Source organism: Canis aureus, chromosome 11 (genome assembly GCF_053574225.1).
Source record: "Canis aureus isolate CA01 chromosome 11, VMU_Caureus_v.1.0, whole genome shotgun sequence".
Lineage (NCBI taxonomy): Eukaryota > Metazoa > Chordata > Mammalia > Carnivora > Canidae > Canis > Canis aureus.
Window position 1 is genome coordinate 57,942,239 of NC_135621.1, and position 27,739 is coordinate 57,969,977.

General features: G+C 38.6%; 1 protein-coding gene across 5 annotated transcripts in view; it reads left to right on the forward strand.

Moving 5' to 3' along the window:
* The window catches only part of ACYP2 (acylphosphatase 2), a 247,671-nt gene that overhangs the window by 44,629 nt on the left and 175,303 nt on the right, over positions 1-27,739 (forward strand). The window contains exons 2-7 of one of the 5 annotated variants that reach the window (XM_077915395.1): positions 5,922-6,041; positions 17,906-18,216; positions 19,285-19,478; positions 19,860-19,998; positions 21,001-21,091; positions 21,793-21,883. The exons of 2 other annotated variants lie outside the window; for them this stretch is intronic. In XM_077915395.1, the coding sequence (XP_077771521.1) occupies positions 21,808-21,883 (76 nt within the window). In that variant the 5' untranslated portion in view covers positions 5,922-6,041; positions 17,906-18,216; positions 19,285-19,478; ... (1 more) ...; positions 21,001-21,091; positions 21,793-21,807. The remainder of the gene's footprint in view (positions 1-5,921; positions 6,042-17,905; positions 18,217-19,284; positions 19,479-19,859; positions 19,999-21,000; positions 21,092-21,792; positions 21,884-27,739) is intronic. 2 more of the 5 variants (XM_077915396.1, XM_077915397.1) reach the window with 2 other exon arrangements.

The following is a 27,739-nucleotide window of genomic DNA, read 5'->3' on the forward strand; positions in this document are numbered from 1 at the left end:
GGACTGTGTATCAAGAGGCATGATAGCGCAGGGACTCTTATTTCTGTTGGGTCCCTGTTTGGTTCAATTGTGTCTTCAGCAGACAGGAAGAGAGGCAAATATTAGTACCTGTCTTTAGCCAGGGAAAAAATGTTACAGCACAGTTGCCTTTAATATAAGCTCAGGGTCAGAGAGAGCCAAGAAACAAAGTACAAGGCCAAGCAGCCTATTTTAGCGACCTACCACATTGGCACACCCATCATTTTTCATCTCCCTAAATTTTAAATATGGCACAAAATAAGCATTCTTTGTCCTTCATTCTACATACATAGCATGGCCTCTCCCTGACCAAATCCTTGTTACTCTTTTGTGGTCAGGCACCTTGGTGAATATGGAGTGTGCGTGCACTATATTAAAACTAGTGGCCTAAAAATAGTTGTGTACAAGTAGAAGATGTGTGTTTGTTGAGTTCAGGCTTGCCAAGCCCCAGAACTCTCAGCCTGGGAGTGTGGCAAGTATATCCTGTTCCTGTTACCTGGAAATCCTAACCAAAGGAGAATCTGAAGGAATTCAATGCACAGGCATTCCTTTTTTTTTTTTTTTTTTAATTTTTATTTATTTATTCATGAGAGAGACAGAGAGGCAGAGACACAGGCAGAGTGAGAAGCAGGCTCTATGCAGGGAACCCTATGTGGGACTCGATCCCTGGTCTCCAGGATCACGCCCTGGACTGAAGGCAGCGCTAAACTGCTGAGCCACTCGGGCTGCCCAATACACAGGCATTCCTATTCAGACCAGCAATTCTTTACAGGGGCAGTACCACCATTTGGAGGTGTTCTGGGAATTGTGGGTACATTTCTGGTTATCACAGTGATTGAAGGCATGCTAACTGGTATGTGGTGGCTGGGAGCCAGGATTGACAAATGTGTGTAAACAGTTCCATAGAACAAAGAAATGGTCTTGCCTATCTTTCACATATCCTTTAGGGCATTGATGTGGGTAAAAACCTACTTATAGTATATTTGAACATAGACCCTAACTCTAATTTTATTTCTTCTCTATATTGCACATAGAGCATTATCTTAATTTAAGAAAAGATTTTTCTGTGTGTTGGTAAGTTATATATGAATTTAATTTCAGGACACTGAAGGAGATGTTTCACTGTAAAAAGGAGTAGCTCTTTTATGACTGAGAGCTACTGTTCTAGATATTTGATTGTGCCTTATCTTTTTTCCATGGCAAATTCACAAATTATCCATAATCTCATCCAACTTCAGGCATGAAAGTTAGGGAGGCATCAATCTCAGGAGTCTACATTTAAATCCTAAAGTATGAAGAGTTTCAGCGGAGGGCTGGCTGTGTTTCCACCTACCGTACCTCATATTAGGAAGAAATTAAAGATGGTAACAGCCAGCACTTGTGGAAAAGAAAATCACAGTAAGAGTATATGAGGATGGGAGAGTCTGGGGCTAGGCATCAAATTAAGTGGAATCCGCCATGGGCGGAGATCATGCGTACTCTGTCTTCTAACCTTCCACCCCCAAAATCTCCCCATCCCAGATAAACACACACAACCTACTCCTGCTCCTGGAAATGTAAAGTGCATGTCCCAATTACCCCATACACACTGTGAACAGACTTCCTTTTTTCTCAGGATGTGTGCTGGGCGGTAGAAGGTTTACACTAAAACATGCCCTCCACCTAGCTCTAGACATTCCACTTGAATGAAGGTGCTAAGTGAAAGGTTTGGAAAGATCTTCAAAAGAAGATTCAGAGAGGCAAAGTGTTCATTAATCAGGACCCTACAATTATGAGGATGTGAGGCCTTTTCCCATCATTAGGTTGAAGCAGCTGCAAATAATCACAACAGGAAGGAGCAGTGCATGACACCACAATGTTATATGCTTAAAATTGCAGTGGTAAATGGCAAAGTGATTTTTTAAAGAGAGAAACAGACTAAAAAGAAGCTCTTAGGGACCAACCAAGAAGAAGGCTTGACAGTCAAAACATAAAAATTATGGGATACTTTCTGCTATTGAGCATAATATAAAATCTCAGCAAGTAAAAAGATGGACTGAGAAATAAATGTTTGTCTCCAGACTCAATGTGTATGTCTCATAAATCCACACAAGACCTCTTACAGTGGAGTTGTGGTTTGGACCAAATATTTGCTGAATTAGACTGAGGTATGGAAATGAAAGACACAATGGAGGGAAGTGATATCGTTAAGAGGAGGGCCAGCTTTTGGGGGCCTGGGTGGCTCAGTCAGTCAAGCATCTCCCTTCAATTCAGGTTGTTATCCTGGATCCTGGGATTGAGTCCTGTATCGGGTTCCCTGCCCAGGGGAGAGTCTGCTTCTCCCTCTGCACCCCGTCCCTCCACTCACGCTCTCTTTCTATCAAATAAATAAAATCTTTATATATATATATATATATATATATATATATATATATATATATATAAAGAGAAGAGCCAGCTTCATGGTTATGTAACCTGTGCTTAAAAGGGCCCCACATTTGGTTTAATGCTCTGTTGTCAGCATTTTGAGATTATTAATAATTTTTTAACAAGGGCCCCCACATTTTCATTTTACACTGCCCTTAAAATTATGTAGCCAGGCCTGGTGAAGAGAGAGAAGATCTGAGTCTGAGAGACCTGGGTTCAAATCCCAGATCTACCACTGGCTAGCTGTATGATCCTGGGCAATTTATTCAACCTCTCTTAATCTGTAAAATAGGAATCACAATGGTACCTATCTCCTAGATAGGTAGAAGACTAGCAGAAGACTAAAGACAGGCTGAAAGAAACAATACGTTGTGAAGACAAAAAACCAATATAGCAGTGTTCAGTAGATAGTGTTATCAATGACAAAGATCTGGATGACATTGCAAAGGCATCAAGGCACCAAACAGTGCTGGAGTAGAATTGTTTTCGAAATTCATTTTTACTAACATATTTCTGCTCTGGGTGTGTGTATTGATGTCACCATCCCTGTGGCAAGACAGGCCAAGATAATTTTCTTAATTGCAGGCTTCACTGACACATTTTGTGCCAGAACCGAAGGAGAGTAGGTGTTATTTCAGATCTGTGAATCATCACACACACTCATGCATCACATATTTCTTATAGATTTAAAGAGTTGAACTCTAACCAAGATAATGGAGACATTATTTTAGAATGTAGAAATATGCCCATATAAAGGCAGGTTGCTATTGAAACTACTTCCTTCGCTGCGTGGGCCTGCCAAGTCATTTTATTTGCCATATAGTATTTAATATAATGTTCTCAGCCAAAGAAGATGCAAATAAAAAAAATCATTAGACCCATTTTGCTAGGACTACATATTAATTATCACTTTGTCATGAGTAAATTGATTGTATTGTATTAGAATACAGTTTGGGCTCCATGAGTAGTAAAGCTGAGTGGAAGGATTTTCTTCCATTTGACTAAATACCCTCTATTAATTCCTTACTTATTACTATAATTAAAAGTAGTCTTTGGCAGTACATGTCCTTTTAAAACTATTTCTGAAGTTGAGAGAAAATTTTTAAAGTGTGAAATGGATTTTTTAAAGAAGGTTTTAATGTATTAAATATGCCATGACTATTCCACTTAGTGGAAATACCTCGGCTACTATACTGTGATAAGGAACTTTCCTCCAAAGAGGTGAGTCATAGTTCTGGAAGAAAACGCTTTAATTGCTAGGGAGACAAAATTGCTCATGTAGAGATGTAGAAAGTGGATTCTTTCTCCTAACCAAGGCTAATTCTACATGTGAAGGTAAAATTACTCTCCCACCTCTTTCTATACATTTTAACCTGGGCTTTACTCTATCACTAAGTATAATCTGACAAATGCAGCATTATGGGTTTAGAGATAACTCTCTCTAATTTTATATCTAACTTAAAAAAAACTTTTTTTGATGTAGTGGAACCTATATAAGATAAAATTTACCATCACAGCCATTTTTTAAAAATGTATTTGTTTATAGATTTATTTAAGTAATCTCTATACCCATCATGGGGCTCAAACTCATGACCCCAAGATCAAGAGTCACATGCTCTACTGAGTGAGCCAGCCAAAATCTCCCCATTGTAACCATTTTTTAAAAAGATTTATTTTTTAAGGAGGTTTGGGGCAGAGGGGGAGAGAGAATCTTAAGTAGACTCCAAGCTGAGCACAGAGCCTGAAGCAGAGCTCAATCTCACAACCCTGAGACCATGACCTGAGCGAAATCAAGAGTGAGATGCTTAACTGACTGTGCCACCCACCAGAGCCTTTTTAAGTGTACAATTTTGGTGGCATTAAGTACATTCACACATACTGCATTTTTTTAGAGGGCCTCAATGCCTAAATATGGAGAATTGTCTTTATAATTAGTTTTTACACTTACAAAAGGAAGCGACAGACTGCCTCTGACATTGCTAGGGAGTGCACCTTTGCAGCTTATAGAGAGTACATCACACCAGGCAAGAGTGGGTGCACCTCAGGACTCAGCAAGAAGCAAGAGGGGACAGGAGAGAGGTTTCCTGAGATTATAGAGGTGTCAGCCAGTCTCTGTAGCAGGATAGGTTAGAAATGATGAACTTAGTGCTGTCCCTGGTCCTTGGGAAATCTTCCCAGCAAACTGTATGATTGCCTCACCTCCATAGATATTTGCCTTTACACATCATTCCTTTATTCCACGCAGTTGTGTCCTTTCCCTTTGTTGGCTTTCTATCCACACATAAACTAAGTGTCTTTCATTTTAACAAAACAGAGAAACCAAACCAACCAACCAACCAACAAATCCTCTCTTGTCAAAATCCTCCCTTGTTAGCTCCACATTCTTCTTATTTTTTTTAATGTGTTTTTTTTTTCCCTTTCAAAGCTATATAAGCCAATATGGACATGGTTTAAAGTGTCAAATTATCTTCCAAGGCATTTGACAACAAACAACAATCCTTACCTCTCTACTGCTTTTTACTTCCCAGAAACAGCCACTTTCTACTCTTATGATGATAAATGTACTTTTAAGATTCACCTCCACATCTCAGAATCACACTCATGTTAAATTTTACTAGCTTTGGCTTTTAGGAGCTCTTTCAGACTGGCTCATGTGTCCCTTTTGTTGACTGAGCACTCCCTTACTTTCTGGCGCTATACTTACTTTTCTCCAAGCTCAGCTTGTATTTTACCTGCCCAGGCCCTAGAATCAGCCATCTCTCCAAGGAGCTCTGGTTCTTTCTACTGGAGAAGAGTTTTTAGAAACCAAGATCTGGGAACAGGGGTGCTTATTGCTGTTGGTGGGGAGGGGAGACACTGCTTTTAGACTTTCTCAGTAGACAGAGCTAGGAAATGTATACATGTATTCCTATGTATATACACATATCTATAATAATCTATTTCCCCATCTATGTATTCATTGTATATTAAATTAAACATGAACTCATACTAATATCCTCAACTTTAACTTGGTATCACAGGATTTATTCTAGGCTGTCCTTTTGTCTATTTGTAACCATTTCCTTTAACTGTGAGGAAGCTGGCCCCTAGTATCTATATTTTAAAATAAATTTTCCAGCATAGACTAACTTAGACATGAAGTACTTTCAGAATCTTAACCTGTATCTGTGTAAGAGATCAATTTTCAGACTATAGTGTTTGTATATAATTCTTTTTATCTTTAGCTTTGTAGTTTCCAGTCAAGATACCATTTTCCAAAAGTATTTTAGATCAGCTCCTTACCCCTTTCAGAAAGGTTATGTCATGCATTTGTAATACAGTTAGATTCATTTCTCACAGTCTGCACTTCTAGGACCTTCTAACATCCTGGTTGATTTTTTTTTAATTTGCATACATAAAAGTTCATCCTTTGTAATATACAGTTCTACGTGTTTTTAAAATAGTTATTTATTTATTTATTTATTTATTTATTTATTTATTTAATTTATTTGCTAGAGAGAGAGAGAGAGAGCACAATCAATGCGAGCAGCAGAAGGAGGAGAAGCAGGCTCCCTGCTAAACCAGAAGTTGGACATGGGGCTCAATCCGAGGACCTGGGATCATGACCTGAGCAGAAGGCAGGTGTTCAACCAACTGAGCCACCTAGGAGCCCAAGTTCTACATGTTTTGAAAAATGGAGTTATGTATATAACACCCCAGGGCAGTTTAGAACAATACTGTCACTCTAAAAATTGCCTAATCTCTGATTCAACTTTTGATTGCGCTGTCAAATTCCTTTAAAGAGCTGTTGTGCAATACTGTATCCCCCACCAGGGGGCTCCACTGGTTTACACTAATGAGGCAGTGGAGCTATTTCTAAATATCCCATTGAAAATGGCTGGAAGGATGGGTTGGATGAGAGTTACTGGGAAGTTGATGGAAGCAGGTGGCACATGGGGACAAAATAAATTCTAGGGGACACCAGAGAGAGCAATTACCCGTGGAGGTCTGATTGTATGGAGGTTTTCAGCCAAAGAACGTGCTGGTTATCAATTTATTGCTTGTTGGTTCCCTTCATGGGCTAATGTGTTACAATGGGTCTGGGCCCTTTAAATAGTTTTCCTGTGGCAGCTGGCACGATGTTTTATCGGTAGAGGGCGCTGGAGAGAGACATTGAAGGAGACCCGGCTTTTCCTTCTTGCTTCTGATGGCTCTTAGGCTTGGTGGGAGCGTGCTTGCATTTTCACTGCTCTGCCCAGGGCTAAGTGCCTGTAGCATGTAGCTTTTGCTCTGTGTTTTCTTGAGCTCCTCTCTTAAACAGCAGCAGTGTGGCTGGGAGCCCCAGACGGCACAGCCTTTACCCCAGGCCCTGATGTTCTGCATGGACACGGTGGGGCCCTCTCAGGCCTGGCTGTCTAGCGAGCTGGATGTTCAGCCTTTGTCTTATTCAGTGGCCCAAGGCTGCTCTGGTCCCAGCACCATGCAGAGGCACACTAAGTTCTTAAAGAAGGAAGCCTCTGTGGGTCCCAGTCCCAGCAGTGCCCACACAGCAGCCTCTCTCTGTGCACACTTCCTCCACTCCCTATTAGCTTGACCTCACCTGTGTCTCATGACTATCCTGACACGGGCACCATGCATTCCAGGCCTCATATGTGCACTGGCCTGCTCTCTGCCCCCACCCCTCTCTCTCTCTACCTATTTCCCTCTGCAGGCCCAGACTGCCCACCAGCTCTAGCTGGTCTGTGTCCAGAGGGTTGTTTCTGCTTTCCTGGCAACTCTGTGCCATCTCTGCCCTAGGCAAATTCTCTGCCATCAAGTGGGCTGTGTTCACACCTTCTTCAATGAACTTTGAAGTTTGACCTCCTCCAAGTTTTTTTTTTTGTTCTTTCCCTTAGTTCTTCATTACCCCTTGGAACTCTCCTTCCATCTTTATAGTTACTCTCCTATCATTGCTCAATAATTCTTTATATTAAGCTTCGCCTGCTTAAATTATTCTATGGTTCTTGCTCTTGATTTGACTGTGACTAATTAAAATCTATTCTCACTTGGAGAGGGCACAGGTATTCTTGGCCTGTTGTTCAATCTCATTTCAAGAAAGAGAAGAAAGCGATTTCCCGTCAGGAAACTTGATAATACTGGCCCAGGCTCTCTGGGTAGAGCATCCAGTTGGTAGAGAAATCCCAACTGTACTCAGGCCCCAGGCCCTAGGTCCTGGCTTGTAGCTTAAAGTAGAGTTCTTCTGAGAAAGGGAGTTTCCTGCATGATGAAGGGACAATGCTGAGTACATGTCATAACCCGAGCTGTTGAAGATTCAAAATGTATGTCAGACATCTGCCTATGGTGGAATAAGAGGAGGTATTCTGGGAACAATAGTACTTAGATGTAAAATACAGATTCTTTTCATTGAACTTGACACTTAAAAATGGCATAATAACCGTATAGTTACTAAGTTAGGTATGTTTTAATTTTAAAAAATGGGAGAATTCTTCCTATGCTTCTTTTTGATTCCTGCCAATAATACATTTCTAATATTTCTTTAAAAATTTATTTATTTGTTTTATTTTTTAAAAAAAGATTTTATTTATTTATTCATGAGAGACACAGAGAAAGAGGCAGAGACACAAGCAGAGAGAGTAGGACTCGATCCCAGGACCCCGGGATCACAACCTGAGCCAAAGGCAGGTGCTCACTCACTGAGTCACAAAGGCATCTGTAAAAAAATATATATATATTTTAAAGAATTTTAAGTAGGCTCCACATGGGGCTCAAACTCATGACCCTGAGATTAAGAGTCACATACTTTACTGACCAAGTCAGCCAGGCACCCCATCTAAATTTATCTTTTAAAGAAAATTTCTGGGGGCATCTGGGTGGCTCAGTTGGTTAAGCGGTTGCCTTTGGCTCAAGTTGTGATCCCAGTGTCCTGGGATCGAGACCCATATCAAGCTCCTTATGGAGCAGGAACCTGCTTCTCCCTGCCTGCCTCCTTCTCTCTCTCTCTCTCTCTCTCTCTCTCTCTCCGTTTCTCATGAATAAATAAATGAAATCTAAAAAAAAAAAAAAAAGAAAAAGAAAAAAGAAAAGAAAATTTCCTGGGTCTGAAAAGGAAGTTTGAAGTTTTTATAAGATTTTGCTGACAGACTGATCTTACTTTAGATTTCTTGAATGTTCTGTTTCTCTTATTCTGTATAGTTTCTGGTTTTTACCTGGTTGTGGTTTGAACAGTCTTGTTGACCTAGCAGTATTGTTTGTTAGCCATGGTCTAATTAAAGAGTGAAGCTGAGATCGTCCAATGTTCTTTATTTTTTTCAAATTTTTATTTAAATACTAGTTAGTTAGCATACAGTTCAATATTGGCTTCAGGAGTAGAATTTAGCAGTTCATCACTTACGTATAACACCCAGTGCTCATCACAAGTGCCGTCCTTAATGCCCATCACTCACCCACCTCCCTCCATCAACCCTTAGTTTGCTCACTATCATTAAGAATCTCTTATGGTTTCTCTCTCATTTTCCCCCTCCCATATGTTCCTCTGTTTTGTTTCTTAAATACCACATATGGGTGAAATCATTTGGTATTTGTCTTTCTCTGACTGACTTATTTCCCTTAGCATAAATACTCTAGATCCATCCTGTTATTGCAAATGGCAAGATTTCATTCTTTTTGATGGCTGAAAAATATTTCCTTGTGTATACATATATCACATCTTCTTTATCTATTCTCAGTTGATGGACATTTGGGCTCTTTCCATAGTTTGGCTATTGCTCATAATGCTGCTATAAACATCAGGGTGCATGTACAACCTCAAATCTTATTTTTCTATCCTTTGGGTCAATACCTAGTAGTACAATTACTGGATTGTAAGATAGTTCTATGCTTAACTTTTTGAGGAACCTCCATATATTTTCCAGAGTGGCTGTACTAGCTTGCATTCCTACCAACAGTGCAAGAGGGTTCCCCTTTCTGCACACCCTTGCCACATCCTTGCCAACACCCGTTGTTTCTTGTGTTGTTGATTTTAGCCATTCTGACTGGTGTGAGGTGATATCTCATTCTTTCCCTGATGATGAGTGATGCTGAGCATCTTTCATGTGTCTATTAGCCATCTGGTTATCTTTTTTGGAAAAATGTCTGTTCATGTCTTTTGTCTATTTCTGGATTGGATTTTGTTTGTTTGTTTTTGGGTGTTGAGTTTGATAAGTTCTTTATAGATCTTTGACATTAGCCCTTTATCTGATGTGTCATTTGCAAATATCTTCTCGCATTCCATAGGCTCCCTTTTAGTTTTGTTGATTGTTTCCTTTGCTGTGCAGAAGCTTTTTGTTTTGATGAAGTCCCAGTAGTTGATTTTTGCTTTTGTTTCCCTTGACTCCAATCACATTTCTAATAAGAAGCTGCTATGGCCAAGGTCAAAGAGGTTGCTGCCTGTGTTCTCCTCCAGGATCTTGATGGTTCCCAGTCTCACATTTAGGTCTTTCACCCATTTTGAATTTATTTTTGTGTATAGTGTAAGGAAATGGTCCAATTTTGTTCTTCGGCATGTAGCTGTCCAGTTTTCCCAATACCATTTGTTGAAGAGACTGTCTTTTTTCCATTGGATATTCTTTCCTGCTTTGTCAAACCTTCAATGTTCCTAAAGACCTCCTTGGCTAACTTGACGACATCTTATAAATCTCCGATGATTGTATCAGGTAGCAGTCTTGCTTGTAAAACAAGGTGTCTAACCGAGATGAGATGATTGCTCACGACCACACACCTAAGGAAGGAAGGAACAAAAATCTCATCTGAATATGGGAGACTTGTTTAAAGGACCGGGATCCCTGGGTGGCACAGCGGTTTGGCACCTGCCTTTGGCCCAGGGCGTGATCCTGGAGACCCGGTATCGAATCCCACATTGGGGTCCCGGTGCATGGAGCCTGCTTCTCCCTCTGCCTGTGTCTCTGCCTCTCTCTCTCTCTCTCTCTCTCTCTCTGTGACTATCATAAATAAATAAAAATTAAAAATTAAAAAAAATAAAGGACTTGGCATCTTTCCCATTGTTTTTCTATTTTGTCCTCATAGTACTCGAGTGAGGTAGGAATTACTTTGGAGATAAGAAAGCCAAGCTAAATAAATTGGTAAGATTTGTCCAAGAAATTGTTAGTGTTCGCACTTATCTGGAAGCTGTATTCTAACTCTCTGGCTGGTATTCTTTACTTAAATATTTACTAACTTTAGCTTTTCCTCAGTATAGGAAAGAGCTGGATATGCAATAACTCATTTTTCTTGAATGGGATAATTTCTTTTTTTCTAAATCATCTGTCAGGAATAGTAAAAATTAAGTATTATTTATAATAATAATGATGACAATAAAGATAAAGCAGTAATACTTGCATACTCACCCACCATTGTTTATAAAGAATTCTGATCTATATTATCCAGTTTCTTTTTTTTTAAAGATTTTATTTATTTATTTGACACAGAGAGAGAGCCCAAGCAGGGGGAGCGGCAGTCTGAGGGAGAGGGAGAAGCAGACTCCCTGAGGAGGAGAGATACTGACACGGAGCCCAAATCCAGGACTCAGGACCATGACCTGAGTGGAAGGCAGATGTTTAATGGACTGAGCCACCCAGGGGCCCCGTATATATAATCCAATTTCAATACCTCAAAAATATTTGCTGGGTAGGTAGAAAAAGTACTTTTTTATTTTATAAAGGAAAATTAGAGGCTCAGAGTGGTTAATTGACTTTCTCAAGGATATATAGTTCGTGTTCTGGTAGAGGTTGAATCTGAACTCAGATCTGACTCCTATTCTCCTAGTCATACTTTCCTCCATATATTATATAATAGCCAAAGACGTGTTAAGCATATCTGTTGTTCAGCAAATTATATGCAGCCAGAGGCGTAGTCTGGTTGAGAGAACAGAGCTTCTAAGTGTTCCAGGCATGAGTCTAATTCTGAAGTCAAATAGAAAAAGAGTGGGCACAAACTAAAATTAAATGATTCTATAACATGTCTTGTGATAAACACACAGACTTATAATATGGATATAGTACCCTCAGATATAGTACCCCCACATGTAAAATGTAGATATTATTATTTCTCTCATTTTATATACATAGAAACAGAAGCTCAGAGAAGTAAATAATCTAAATTCAGATCCCTCTGATTCCAAAATGTGTGCTTTTTTTGGATTAATGTAACTGACTTCAAGAGAGATATTCATCTGGGAAGTTTCTTCAGGGAACAGGGAGAAAGAGCTGGCCCTCTTCCACCAGCTTGACTATAGAATGAGGCCCTTCTTTGAAAAGGATTAGTATATTATTAGAGAGTGGAAACAGGGAAGCCACTGGTAGAACTAGTCTTCTGTTGATCTGAGAGGCAACAGAGGGGACATCACCACTCATGGCCTCGTAGCATGGGCAATGCTTCTGACTTCTTTGTCCGTGGGCAATGATACAATGGGGGAAAACAAAATAAAGCAAAAAGCATACATTCTTTCCAAAGGTTTGTCAACATCAATAGACAAATTAAGTTAGATCATATCCATTAGCACGAGCACCTGGTCATTGAGTGTAGCAGAAGCATAATTGGCTATACTAACTAAATACATTTCTGTTTCTCTTTGAAAAAAATTGCCGAGAGTATGAAGTTGAATTATAGGTGGTTAAATGAGCATAAAATGGGACCTTGTATTCTTTGGTTGAGTGGTGTCTTTCCCCATGTTTATAATGGGGATATTATATATTTCAATGACACATTCTAGATTTTCTGGGACAGTTTCTGATTTCAAGTTACTTATTGTTTTTTCCCTAAAAGCATTTCTGCTTATCTGGGTCTAGATTTTTTTTATTCAGAAGGTAGTAATATATTGCATGCTGTTCCCCCAAGGCATTTTAGTTGCTGTCCTTTACCTTTACTTTCAGTTTTCTGCTATATCATCTGTGGATTCCTGCATTAAGGATACAAGGGAACAGGGACACCTGAGTGGCTCAGTTGGTTAAGTGTTGACTCTTGATTTCAGCTCAGGTCATGATCTCAGGGTCCTGGGATCAGACCCCTGAATGAGGCTACCCGCACAACAGAGAGTCTGCTTGTGGATTCTCCTTCTCCCTCTGCTGGCTTGCTCTCTCTCTCTCTCTCTCTCTCAAGTAAATAAATAAATAAATAAATAAATAAATAAATAAAATAAGAGAACAGTGCTTGACAAGTAATTTACCAAAAACTTCCTTAAGATTAAATAAAAATTAATTCAAATTAAATGGAAATTGGAGCTATTATCCCAAAAAATCCGGCAACTAGCTTTCTAGTGAGTTCTCCCTCTCCCCCACGTATATGAGTACTGGGGGAGGATATATGAATTTTGGCTTGAACTATGATATACACCATCTAGGTTTATTAATCTCATGAGATAACTATGCAATCTGCCCCTGAGGGTTTCCTGGTGATGAAATTTTTCTTACTGTTTTCACATTTTGCTTTGCACCTATACATTTCTCTCTCTCTCACTTTCTCTCTCTCTCTCTCTTTTCCGAGCTAGAAATCCATAAGTACCAAAGTTTATTTTTTAAAAAGATTTTATTTATTTATTTGACAGAGAGAGAGTGTGAGAGAGCATAAGCTGGGGGAGTGGCAGAAGGAGAGGGAGAAGTAGACTCCCTAGGAATCCTGACTCGGGACTTGATCCCAAGACCCCAGAACCATGACCTGAGCTGAAGGCAGACAACCATGGGAGCCACCCAGGCACCCCAGTACTAGAGTTTATTTTTAACCAAGTCATGAATGTGAGTTGAAGAATCATGGACAGAGAGGGTCACCTGTGTTAGTTCTGATCTCTAGTCATGGGATCCAAGCCCATGAGGGGTTTTGTGATCAGTACAGGGTCTGTTTGAGTTTCTTTCTCCCTCTACCCCTCACCCCCCCACACACACTCTTTTCCTCACTCCCACTGAAATAAATAAATAATCTTTTTAAAAAAATCATGTATGGAGAACATTTTGTTTGCTCCTTGAGTGCTTAAAATCAGTAATTAGCTGAAGTGAATCTTCACATAAATACTGCATTTTTAAAAAATTTTATTTATTTATTCATGAGAGACACAGAGACAGGCAGAGACACAGGCAGAAGAGAAGCAGGCTCCCTGCAGGGAGCCTGATGCGGGACTTGATTCTAGGACCCTAGGATCATGACCTGAACGAAGGCAGACACTCAACCAATGAGCCACCCAAGCATCCCTAAATACTGAATTTTAATGAATATGTCCTCTTTACAGTTCCTCAGAGGCTTTGGTCTGTAAAGTTATCCTCAGTATGGCTGAACCTATCACTTAGAAATAGTTTGAGGAGAAAACACCCATGTATAGACATGAATATTTGTTTAAAGATTTTATTTATTTGAGAGAGAGAGCGAGCACACATGAGCCAGGGAAGAGGCAGAGGAAGAAGCAGACTCCTTGCTGAGTGGGGAGCCCCATGTGGGGTTTAAACCCAGGACCCTGAGATCATGACCTGAGCTGAAGGCAAACACCCAACTGACTGAGCCACCCAGATCACCTAGAAATTAATATTTTTTTAAAAAAAGAAATGAATATTGAGACTATGTTTGATTAATTCAATTCTGAGATAGTTGTTTACTGTTACATAGTAACACTGACAGACTTTGTTCTATTAGGAAGGTACATTTTATTATGCTAAAAGTGTATTTACTCTAGATTGTTAATAGGTTCTGAATTCATAAACTTCTTTACTGTAATGTATATGTATTTGTTGTTTGCAAAAATATATACGATACTCTTGTTTATAAAATACATTGACACTTTATAAGGTGAAATGTAGGAATTACTCACATAAACTAGGAACTGGAGCAGAGAAGGCCCTGAATGATAAAATGGAGTCAAAGTCTTAGAGGGGATTGAGGGAGAGCCAGGGAGGCTTTTCATTTGGTTATCAAATGCCAAACAGAGGTGTAGTCATAAATATGGAGAATAAATGAACCTTCAGAAAACAAATATTTTAAAATATTTCATGCTTTGGGATATTCTCTAATTGCACAGGAGAAATAGGAGAGAACATTTTTCCCATTGTGAGTAATTCTTTAGAAATTCAAATACTGGTCTTTGAGGGAGACAAGGCATATGGAACCATGAGCTTTTTCTAAATTCAGCAAATGTTCAATCTCTGAAGAGAATTTGAACTAAACAGAGTGTTGGCATTAGTGCACAAGCTAAAACATGAATAATCTGTGGATTTATTCTCATTGATTCTTTTCTTTAGAAGAGTAAAGTATAAATTTTTTTTTTAAGGATTTTTTTTAGGGGTGCCTGGGTGGCTCGATCAGTTAAGTGTCCAACTCTTGATTTTGGCTCAGGTTATGGTCTTGGGGTCTTGAGATGAGCCCCCATGTTGACATCTGTGCTGAGCTTGGAGCCTGCTTGGGATTCTTTCTGCCTCTCCCCTACTCTTGCTCCCTCCTCCCCTAAAAGAAAAAAATAAAGATTTTATTTTCTTAGATTTTATTTTTAAGAAATCTCTATACCCAACATGGTATTCTGATTCACAACCCTGAGATCAAGAGTTGCATGCTTCACAGACTGAGTCAGTCAGGTGCCTGCAGTATAAATTTTTTATTTATTTTTAATTTTTTAAATTTATCTTTTTATTTTTTTTTAAGATTTTATTTATTTGTTCATGAGAGACAGAGAGAAAGAAACAGAGAGGAAGAGACATAGGCAGAGAGAGAGAAGCAGACTCCATGCAGATCGATGTGGGACTCCATCCTGAGACTCCAGGATCATACCCTGGGCTGAAGGCAGGCGCTTAACCACTAAGTCACCCAGGGATCCCAGTATAAATTTTTTAAAACTAAGATTAGACAAAATATTAAATAATACTACAAAGCTTATATTAAAAAAAAAAAAAAAAAAAGCTGTGTCTTCTCCCTCCCACAGCTGAGGCTTTTAACTTTTTGGCAGTTTTCCTGATTAAATTATGCCTATAGCTAGCTGTACTGCTATTTCTTGGTTTATAAATTTTAGGCTTTATCTATTAACTTCATACACACATATACTTCCTTTTCCTTCCCTTCTCCCCCACCCCATCCTCTTAATGTAAGCTAATCTAATTTCTAGCTAATTCAGTATTTAGTATTTACATTATTATGTAAGCATTAGTCATTGGTAAGCCAAGTAACTGTGTTTGATTACTTTTCTTTCACTGTACAACCTTTTGTTTTCTTTAGAATTAAGAATTACCTAGTTTTTCATCCTATCAATTTTCTTCAATCCAATCAAATGTATTGTTGGTTTTTCAGATGCTTATCAATACAACATTCAACATTTCAGATAGTCTATTGATTATCTCTGTCCTCCTGCTCCTATCTGGACTGGGTAATGCCTAGTCATCTCAGGACTGACAATCTTTACTAGTTTTGTGTGACATTCCCTGTTTCCTAGCTTCTGTATTTTCTTCCTTCGGTCTGGGACCTCATTTTGCTGGGACTCATCCTTCAGTAGATTCCGGACAAAGAGCGCACGGGGATCTTTGCATATTTACCCTCATAGGTGCTTGTTATGTAAGGATACAAATAAAATTCTAGGATGAAAATAGCTTCCCTTAGAACTGAAGAGGCATTGTCTCATTGTTTTCTGAACTCCATTGCTCTCAAGAAGCTTCATGACTATTCTGATTCCTGTGATTACGCCTTCCTGCAACTCTCTAGAAATTTTAAGTTTGTTCTTAGTATCTTGAAATTTTATTATGTGATTTGGGGTTAAGTCTTTTTTTATTCATTGGGCTGGGCATTTAGTGGACTTTTTTGATCTGAAGTTGCATGGCTAAAATATCATGTTTTTCAACCCTGGGATATTTACTTGTTTGATTTATTTGATAATTTCTTCCTATCAGTTTATACTCTCATTTTTCTCTTTCCAGAAATCCTATTTATTAGATGTTGGACATTCTGAAATGATCCTTTAAGCATCTTATTCTCCTCCTATTGTCCATCTTTTTTTTCCTTTTGATTTTACTTTCTAGATTTCCTTGGCTTTTGTCTTCTAATACATTTATTGGATAATTTTATTTCAAGATCATATTTTTAATTTTGATTAATTTCCATTTAATTTTAATTTTATTTTTCTTGTTCTGATTATTCTTTTCTTAAAACAACCACCCTTCTCTTGTTTCATGAATATAATACCTTCTTTTACCTCTCCGATGATATCAGTTACAATTTTTAATAAAGATTTGTTCCTCATGTTATCTTTTTCTCTGTGATTTGTTGTTGATGCTGGAAGTTTTCCTCAAATATCTTGTAGTCATTGGTTATCTACTTATATTTTAATAATCTAACAATTTTCTTCAGAGATAAATAGTGTATACTAATTTATTTGTCCAAATATATTTTATACTTATTAGACAGATTTTATTAAATCTCTATTTGCCCACATTTAATAATGAGGTGTGAAATGCTTCTTTTTATGCACAAGAAATACTCATGCTTCTATGTCCTTGACCTTTCTGAATGTCTACAGGGTAAATTGCCTGCTTCTTGGTATCCACCTCCTTGGATATTTAGGGCTTAGCTTCTTTTGCTCAGCAATGTCTGTTACCATTCTTCCATCTGTTTCCTAGCTTTCAAAAATGTGTTGTTTTTCCCTCTGCTGATGTTCATTTCCTATTTGCCCTTCAGGTTTGTACCATTTTTTTTTTTTTTGTTAGGATTCCCCTCCTTCCCAAAAGGAGACAAATACATCTAGTTTATCTGCCATATTTAACTAAAAGCTCCTTACTTGTTTTTGATTTTGGCAATCTGACTCATAGATATGAAGATGTCTTCAATGTCTCTGAAATATTAAATTAATAAAAAATATGTCGGTTTTGACTGCCAGCATTATTTTCTTTCTTCCTCTGGTGAACACTTGGTTCATTATTTTGAGCAAACTGCCCTTTCTCTAATCCAGGGATTTTGGTGGGGCTGCCAGTCACAGGACCTCCGCCCCTGACCACAGGAATGGGCATGTGATCTAATTTGGAAAACTGGCTTTACTCTCCTGGGAATATGACTCCTGAGCAGAGACAAATAGAGACCAAGAGTACACATGGTGCTGAGTTTTCTTATTGGTGACCACTAGAGAGACGGCTTATGATTGGACTAGCCTGGGTCCTTTGTCAGACTCAATGAAACCAACTTTGCTACAGCAGGAAAGGGATTTAATGGGAGCATATTGGTGGTTCATGAAATTTATGACATGATTTTAGAATCAGATTCAGAGAATAATCAGTTACCAGTGTATTAGTCTCCCACTGTTGCTGTAACAAATTACTATAAATGTAGTGGCTTAAGGCAACACACATTTATTTTATTATAGTCCTGGATGTCCAAAGTTTAAAATCAAGATCTGTTCCTTCTTGAGTCTTCAGGGAAGAATCTGTTTTCTTAACTCTTTTCAGCTACTAGAAGCTGCCCCTTCCTTGTTGACACATTTTCTCTCTCTCTCTCTCTCTGATCTCCTGCCTTCTTTTTATAGACTCTTGTGATTCCAGATAGTCTTGGAAAATCTCCCCATCTCAAGAACCTTAATTTGATTACATCCTCAAAGTTTCTTCTACCATCTCAAGTAATGTATTCACAGGAGCCAGGGATTACAACATAGATCTCCGAGGAGCCATTTTTCAGCCCACCACATCAAGGAGAGCTAAACAACTGTGAACACAGCTGGATTACACTGCAGCATGCAGCATGGTCATAAACTCTAGCTACTGCCAACACTGAATATGCATAAACAATGCCATCAGCGGAGACGCCAGAGGTGCCTTGATTCCTCCTCCCCACAAGCAGGTACTGATTATTACTTTGTCATCTGATATCTGTTCTCTTCTCTTCTTTAGTAATAGAATTTTCGGACTGATATTTAAGACTAAATGCTGATGACATGATCATTGATTATCAACGCATACTTCCTAAAACATTTGCCAGATTTTGAACATCCTTAATAGAATCCATTCAGAATAAATGGTCATATGACCAGTCAGAATAAACACTTTTCCAGACTTCCTGCAGGTAGGCATAGCCATATGACAAAGTTTTGGGCAATGAGTTATAAGTGGAATTGTCTTGTGGAAGCTTCTGAGAAACTTCCTAAGGAGATTGTTGGGATGTGCCTGGTTCTTTATCCCGTCTTATGTTCTGCTTTCATCTTGGACCATGAGGACCAGGGCCACATCTGAAGAATGGTAGAGAGTGAGTAAAACAAGCCTGGCTTCCAGAGGACTTCATGAAGTAGACTGCTATGCCAACTCTGAATGTCTCACCTTCAGGCTCAGTTTGTGTGAGAGAGAATTAAAATTCTATTTTGATGAAGTCACTGCTTTCTATCATGTTTAATGGAACTTAATCCTAAGTGATACACTGAGGCTTTCTTGTTCAGCCCCTTCTTCAATTGTATGAGCTGTTCCAGTATCCTTCTCATAAGCTTTAGCTTTTTTTTTTTTTTTTTTTTTTTTGAATTAGAAGGATATTGTTTCTGGGCCTGCTGGAAAGAATTGTACCAGCCAAAGGAAGGTTTAGAATGTCACATACTGATAACATCACAGTGATTCTATCATAGTCAGAAAACTGATTACTGAAGCCTCCAGCCTAATAGTTGTCAACAGAGGAGACACTATATGCCCTTGGGACTTTTAAAAAATTTGTTGACCCATTTTGGCTTGTTAAAATGATTGGAGGATGTGCTGGTATCTTGTGGCCTGGAGCCAGAGATGTTCTGCAATGTACAAGACAAACTCACACATTAAAAAATTGTTCTTTGCATTGAATGAGACTTTTGAATGCCCCACAGGACTTTCATGTATGTATAAAACTTAATTTATCTGTGCTAGAACCCAACTCTATTTTATTTTTTTAAAGATTTTATTTATTTATTCATGAGAGACACAGAGAGAGAGGCAGAGACACAGGGAGGAGGAGGAACAGGCTCCATGCAGGGAGCCTGATGTGGGACTCGATCCCAGGACCCTGGGAACACGCCCGGACCTGAAGGAAGACGTTCAACCACTGAGCCACCCAGGCATCCTGAACCCAACTCTATTTTATATGAAGCCGTATGTAGTTTTCACGTATTTCTCAAGATCATTGAATTTCCTAGGAATGTACCTGCTGTGTAAGCTGAGAGAAAATTGCACACTGTTTGCTGGGGAATGCAAGAGGTATTCTTGCATTCAATTTTAAAATGCATGTCCCTGACAACAGCACTGCTCATGGTGTTTGAGTCTCCAGTACCACATGGTATGCATTTGTGGTTGTTACATTCAGAGTGATTCTACCCATAGATGTAAGCTCTTAGTGTCTAAGAGTTTACATTCTGAGCTATAGATCACTTTATTGTAAGTGTATTTTATTTATTCTTTATTTTATAGTTGGATCATTATACTGGTTTAAAAAATGTTTCATGTAAATTATATTATCTATGAATTCCATTTCAGGAAAGCAGAGGAGGCATTACAAAATGTGTTTGTTATAAAAAGGGGGCATTGGGCCTGATAGAGCCCTGGCCAGTAAAAACAAGATGATGTACTAGTGAAAGTACCATCTGAGGGAAGCGGAGTCTGTTTCCCACAGCTGGTAGGTATGAGTTCTTTGGACCTGGGGACACTCTCTTGATAAGGCTCAGGGGCTTCTCTAAACATCTCTTCTAGTCCTTAACATTACTTTTACTCTGACCATCAAGATCATGGATTACTCCTAACTCCCTCCAGTGGATTATTGTGTAACTGACCTTGAGCACCAGTCACCTCTGTTCAACTTCCACATCATTCCCTCTGTGACAGTAAAAATCAGAATTTTTAGATACGAATCCAGATAAACCCACATAGAAAAAATAAATCTGGTTCCACTTTTACTTCCTGTATGGGATAGCATTAGCATAATTTCCATATGTGAATAGGGACTGTCGTGTACCATATGTTATTCATCATATGGCATTGTGCCTATTTCAAGGATATTTTAATATAGCACAAAGGCAAAAGGCTTAAGCTGAAATGTGTGGTATGCATTGAGGTTTAAACTTTCTGGTTATCATGAAACCTGAGAAAGTTAGCTTTTTACATATATGCCATAGAATGAGCTCTCAGTAAATTACCTAGAAAGAATAACTGAGCAGGAGAATGTTTGGGCAAAATAAAAATAAGTTATTAGAATTTTAGTTTGATCTTGGAAGGGCTCAGAGATTTTGTGATTATAGGCCATTTTACTAGGTAGGCAGAGCAGAAACTTGGAAAGAGCCTGGCTAACAAGGAAGTAGGAAGGCATAATTTCCCTATTGATAGTTATTAAAGGCTTGAGAATCAGATTGTTAAAAGCACAATATTCCACATTGAAGATACTTTTATGATTTCAAGAAATATTTATTAAGGCCCGTTTGTGTGTCAGACACTTTGCTAGTTTCTGGGGAAACAATGCTGAGCAAAGAGAGACACAAGCTCTGACCTCGAGGAGTTTAACTATAATTGTTTAATGTTCAAAATAAATTTAAAAACCACTTATGGTTATAATAGTTATAAATAGAGATAAATACTGTTAAGGAAAGGAACCTAAAAGACACTCACCACTCTGGCTTTTTTCCAGATGCACCTTCTATCTTTCTGACCCTGTTTTGTGCTCCAGGAGGTAGTTCTACAGCCTCCATCAACAGGCAACTCATCCCTCTGGGTCTCAGGTTGGTTTTGCCCAATCAGAGGCATGAGTAGGAGGTTAGAGGATGGAAGCAGAGTAGAGTCAGGCTATTTTCTATGTCTCCCTGCTAGTATAGATGGAGTTCTTTCTTTACTGAAGGGTACAGCTATTCCCTCTGGATTTCAAACCCCCTTACCCTGCCACCCCCAACATTTCCTTCTTTAGGTGAGGGGCCATAGGGCTTCCTGTTCTTGCTAGCCCAGGATGCTTCACCATAATTGTCTGGCTTCCTTTCACAGGACCCATATATCTGTAAATGTGCCCCACCCCTCACTCCCATTGAACTCATCCTAACAGCACCTGGGCTGAAACATTAACCTAGACCAAAGGGGAGTGAGGCTGTTGATGGAGCAGAGATCACTGTTGGTAAAGGGAGGAGTTCTAGAGTGGATGTGTTGAAGAATGGACAGTGCAGCTGGAGCCTAGAGAGGGAAGGGGTGAGATGATGCTGGAGGGGGAGGCAAGGGCCAAATCCTAGGTCATAGGATCTATTGATTTTCTTTCTTTCTTTCTTTCTTTCTTTCTTTCTTTCTTTCTTTCTTTCTTTCTTTCTTTCTTTCTTTTTCTCTCTTTTGGCTACTCAAAATTTGATACTCCTTGTGTTTGGGGAATTCCCCAATTTAGGAGTATTGGTGGGGGGGCTGGATGGTTTCCCATTATAGAAGCTCACCTCCCGGTGGTTAGGTGTATTCACAGCCAATGAAGAACACCCACTCCATTTTTGGATCTGGAGCCAGAAGCAGAACAGCGAAGAATTTTCTTCTCATCTTGGCAGGTATGGCTGTGATTCCAGCAGTGCTTTCCAGGGTGTTGGCGGTGCAAGCTGTGGCATCCATTTTCTCAGCTTGGCCTTCAGCCTTCTGGGTGGTTCACATCCTTTTATTAATTTCTTTGTTGCCTGAATGGGCCAGAATCGATTTCTTCCATGAGGCAATAGCCTTTTAATAAATTTCTTTGCTCCTTAAATTGGCCAGAATCAATTTCCATAGTTGGTAACTAAGAAACCTGATAACTAAGTACACTGTGGTAACAAGGAACTTTGTGCCTTCATGACCTCGATAAATGTTTTGACCTTTACCATAGAAACAAAGGGAAGCTATTTAAAGCTTTTAAGCGGCAGGAATAGAGCAGTAGCAGTGACAGATCAAGTTTGCATTTTGGAAAAGTGTTTCGGACTACATTGAAAAGGGTCTAGATTGGGATGCCTGGGTGACTCAGCGGTTGAGCGTCTGCCTTTAGCTCAGGGCATGATCCTGGGGTCCCAGGATTAAGTCCCACATCTGGCTGCCTGCATGGAGACTGCTTTTCCCTCTGCCTGTGTCTTTTCCTCTGTGTGTGTGTGTGTGTCTCTCATGAATAAATTTAAAAACCTTAAAAAAAAAAAAAAAGATGAGGGTCTAGATTAAATGTAGGGATGCCACAAAACAGGTGATGTTGTTTTAGACCAAGAGGGGCTTGCAGTGGAGGCAGACAGAAGTACACGGACATGAGGATTGGTTAGCAAGCCTCTAATCATAAAGGATTAGATTATTATTAAATGTGAGGGAGATTAAGGAAACGAGAGGCCTCAAAGGTAGTCCTCAGTTTTCTGCTTCCTGAACCAGGGTTGACTCCATAGATTGAACTACTTTGTTTAAAGCCTTGATCCCTATCGAGGATGTAATCGTTGGTCAAAATGATTTTTTCATCCTTCTGTGCTTTATATACATGCATAAACTTGTTGGAGTTGGATAACGAATTGCACATAAATTGTCTTCAGATCCAGACTCTGAATTCAGACCATGTTTCAATGCTTGGCTATCACTGATGAGAAGAAACACAGTTGGTCTCTGAGTCACATTGTTAAGTAGTATTCAGTGCTGAGGATTCATCTGCAACACTCATATCAACATATCCTTGGGTTCTTATGAGTAGGAGGAAAACCTTTTTAGAGAAGCCAGAATTAGGCTGCCATCTGTTGTGCATGGGCTTTGCTTCTTACACATAACTGGTGAATAAAATATTTAACAGGTGGTAGCTGGAAAGTGATATGCAGCATCTTCATTCATGAGAAAACTCTAAATTTTGTTTTCTGTTTAAGGACATTGCTTAAATGCCCTTCTGGGCTTGTTTATACATCCTGAGTTGAATTAATTATAAAGTCCACTGGCATCAGCATTTACACCATGACCTGACATCTGGAAATTGAGAAGCTGCTGTTTCTTGCTGGTGTTCACAGCCTCCTTAATGAGGGTTAAGCCATGTTTAATACCTCTTCCAACTTGACTTTTTTGCAACTTTCCTCAACCAAAATAATAAAATTTCTTTTTATTGTGCACTTATTTTGTACCAATTACTTTGTCCACCACTAATAAATATATTTTTATACACCCCTCCCACAACATATATTTATATAATTCCCACTCTAACCATGTGAAATAGGTATTATTGCTGACCCCACTTGACATATAGAAGAATTCAGGTTCACATTTAGAAATCCTAATCTGAACCCACTAATATGTTACTGGGCCCATGCCAAATCACTATGCCACAAAATCATCTGACTTATCATTTGTTCCTCTCCTTTATTCTACATTCCCTCAACTGCTATCAATCCAGAATGTATTATATTGTTTTGAAATTGAAGACATCATGTTATGTATTCTTATATAGATAAAAGCATAGACAAGTTAATGAATAAGTAGAGTGAGGATTTAAAGAAGTAGTTAAAGGAATTGAAAATTTAACCATTTAAGGAAATCATCAGAATCTCTGATTAATCCAGACAACTTGGTCTAACACTTTTCAATGGATTCTTCCATATGGCTCCTATAAATTAGGGTAAGAAATAGGATCAAAAGCTTTTTTTTTTTTAAACTAAGTTATCTCTATCCCCAATATGGGGGTTGAACTCACAACCCCCAAATCAAGAATTGTGTGCTCTATTGACTGAGCCAATCAGATGCCCCTAGGATTAGAGGCTTTTTAAAACATCAGACAAAGGGAGCCTGGGTGGCACAGTAGGTTAAGCATCTGACTCTTGGTTTCAGCTCAGGTTGTGATCTCATGGGTCTTGGGATTGAGCCCCACATTGGGCTCCGCAATCAGCGCAGAGTCTGCTTGAGACTTTCTCTCCCTCTCCCCAAATTTGCTCTCTCTAAAATATATAAATACATTTTAAAAGAAAAAAATGAAACATCAGACAATCTCTCCTACAATAAAGGGGAAATACTGGCCCTGGAATCAAAATACAGGATTTGAATCTCAGCTTTGAATCCTAGATTGATTGATTGATTGATTGATTGATTGATTTTTGAATCCTAGATTTATTAGCAGTTGTGTAAACTTAAGCAAATCATTTGACATCTCAGAGTCTCTGTCTCCTCAGATGGTAGCACTTTTGTTATGTAACATTTGTGAGTATTAAATGAACAACATTTACAGAAGTTATTTATCAATTATAAAGTGTCATATGAATACAGATTATTAACTTACTTGAGACCTTAAAGTTTGAATTTTTAGAAGTCAAGTCTAGGGCAGATGATGTCTGTGTTCCTATAAACAGAGCAATGTTCCTAGCAGCAATACCAACCATCATGGCAATTTTAACTTTGCTCAAGCTTCACATTTTTTTTTCTTCTTATAACAGCACTGTGAGGCATTGCCATTGTATAAAATTTACAGAACAGGAAGCAGAAATAAGTTCTCCAGTGTCAGAGAGAAAATCAGAAATAAAATCAGGATTTAATTCTGTCTTGCATTGTGCATTTCCCCTCTTTAGAATAGCTTTGCTTAAGACCATTTATGGGAAAAAAGCATCTGTGGTTAAATTTAGCAGATAATGTTGAAAAATGAGACTAGGAGAATATATTTAGAGAGATAGCCTACTTAATATGAATTGTTATCTGCTAGTAAAAAAAAATGTTTCAGGTATTCCTAGAACTCAGCTTAGCAAATTATTCATTACTAAGGAGTGTACAGTCTGTCATAACTGTACCTAAATTTTTTTAAAGCATACCAACTTTGAATTTATATCTGAAAGTGATTTTTTAAAGTGATTTATTTTTTCTTATGCAAGGTGTCCCATATTTATTGGTATGTCTATACAGTGCACTAGCAAGACCTCAATGGAAAGTAAAACTTAACAAAACAATGCATAGTTGACTATCCAGTGACTCTTTAAAGTTAACATATAACTTTATGTTTGCCTTTTCCAAGGCCTGGGTGGCTCAGTGGGTTAAGTGTCCAACTCTTGATTTCAGTTCAGGTCATGATTTCAGGGTCATGAGATTGAGGCCCCACTTTGGGCTCCATGCTCAGTGTGGAGTCAGCTTGAGATTCTCCATCCCTTTCCCTTCCCCACGCCCATAAATAAATAAATAAATAAATAAATAAATAAATAAATAACTTGCCTTTTCCAAAATCAGGCTGTAAGCACAAATCGTTTAATTAGTATCCCAGGTACTTTGGTTATCTTAAGTGTGAAATATTTAATCTCTATTTATATAACCCATAGGATTTAAGCAAAACATTAAGGGAGAGGAAGCAAATGCATATTGTTTAGGGGGACATTTTATTTTACAGGTATGTTTTGGCTTGGAAGTTGTTCAGTTGAATGTATTACTGATAAGCTGGCTTAGCTTGTTCTTACACTGTTACTGATATTTCTATGTGGAGGGATATCGATTTCTTTAACACTCTAGGGCTTTTCTATGCTTCTTTAGTCTTTTCATTCCAAGCGAAGAGGGATGACTTATTTTTTGTTGAATTTGAGAGAGGAATTGGGCTTGCATAGTCCTATCCATTTGTAGAGACACTATTTGGTATGTCTTCCTAGCTTACAAAGAACCCTTTGAATAATTCCTTACTGCCAGGAATGGGTTGCCAGGCAGCAGGATGCCCACCTCTGGCCACAGGCCACAGGTGGAGGTAAGGGCACTTTGGGCCAATAAGATTTTCTCCCTAGGAATTTGAATGAAGAAATAGTCAGTCTGGCCATGATACATATGTACTCAGGAGTTTTCCTCCTATAGGATCAAGAAGATGCTATTCTGCTAGAAGGGGAGGATAAAACAGGTCCAAAGACGAGAACTACCTGCATTCTGATGGCTTTTCAGTCCTTATTTCCGGTTCTTTTCTGGGGCGTGGTTGAATTCCTGACATTAGATTCTATGAGACATCTGTGTCCTTATAATAAATCATCTCTTTTTGTTTTTGCTAAACATAGGACTAGCTCTTTTCTGTTACATGTGCCTAAAGTATCTTAAATGACACATTATTTAGTGGTCATTAATAAAATGGATAGTCTTACATAGGCTACTTGAAAAGGAGGCTGCAGGGATCCCTGGGTGGCGCAGCGGTTTGGCGCCTGCCTTTGGCTCAGGGCGTGATCCTGGAGACCTGGGATTGAGTCCCACGTTGGGCTCCCAGTGCATGGAGCCTGCTTCTCCCTCTGCCTGTGTCTCTGCCTCTCTCTCTCTGTGACTATCATAAATAAATAAAAATTAAAAAAAAAAGGAGGCTGCTGGTACATGTATTTATTGATACAGCCATTTTAAGTGGTCTAACGAAATTTTATTTTAAATATCCTTACTTAGTTTAATTGGTAACTAATATGTAAAGAGCATAAGATGTAGCCTAGATGGGGCATATTTAAGCAAGCCTAACCAGTTTTAGTAAATTGGAACATATGTCTAACGAAGGAGTGTTTTGTTATTGTTTTGTTCTGTGGAAGAAAACAATTGAATTAAATTGAAAACAATTAAATTGAAAACAATTGAATTGAATTAATGAGAACAATTAACCATGTATTGATCAATGGCACATAGTGGAGATCAGGAATAGTTAGTCTGTTCAACCTTGACAGTACTATCTATGAAATACTTGAAGTAAGCAAAATGAGGAAATAAATGTGGTATTGAAAGGTGGTTTTTCTAATTAGCTAAGGAATCATACAAAATGACAATTCTTATCAAATCATAATATAATTTATTTTATTTTACAAACAAGTAGGTGACTTTTTGTCTCATTGTTAATTAACATGAGTTGTATTTGTGCAGGGAGTATAGGGATTACCAAAATGTAGTTCCTGCTCCAGAGTTATTTGAAGTTTCAGAAATCGGAAATCAGCTAAATTCTGATTTAGGATTCCATTTTGCTGTATTTGCCATTGCCAACTACAGATTCCCTGATAGTAACAGGTCAGCATCAAAATATGCCCATCGATAGTAGTCAGAGGGGTGAGGTATGTCTAGAACCAAAGCAGGACATAATGTGATTCAGGTTTGTCATCTATGAAAATAAGTAGCCTGACATTCCCCACTCCCCAGCTTTTCTACTTGTAGAAGTATCTCCCACTGCCCAAGTGAAGCAAAATTTGGGATAAATGTAAAGATTCACATATTGTCACTATATTTAGAAGCACAGTAAAGGTGACCCGTTGATGAATATGCATGTAGACCACTAAGGTTTTGAATCTAGATATGTGACTGGCATAATTGTAGTTAGCAAGCTATATGTGTTTAAAAACAGTGATCGCTAAAATATACAGATTTTAACAAAAGATAGAGTAGATTGCGCTAGGAATAATTAATTTAGAATACTTATATGGGGATAAGTTAAAGATCAAGATGTTTTGCTTCTTGGGGATCGC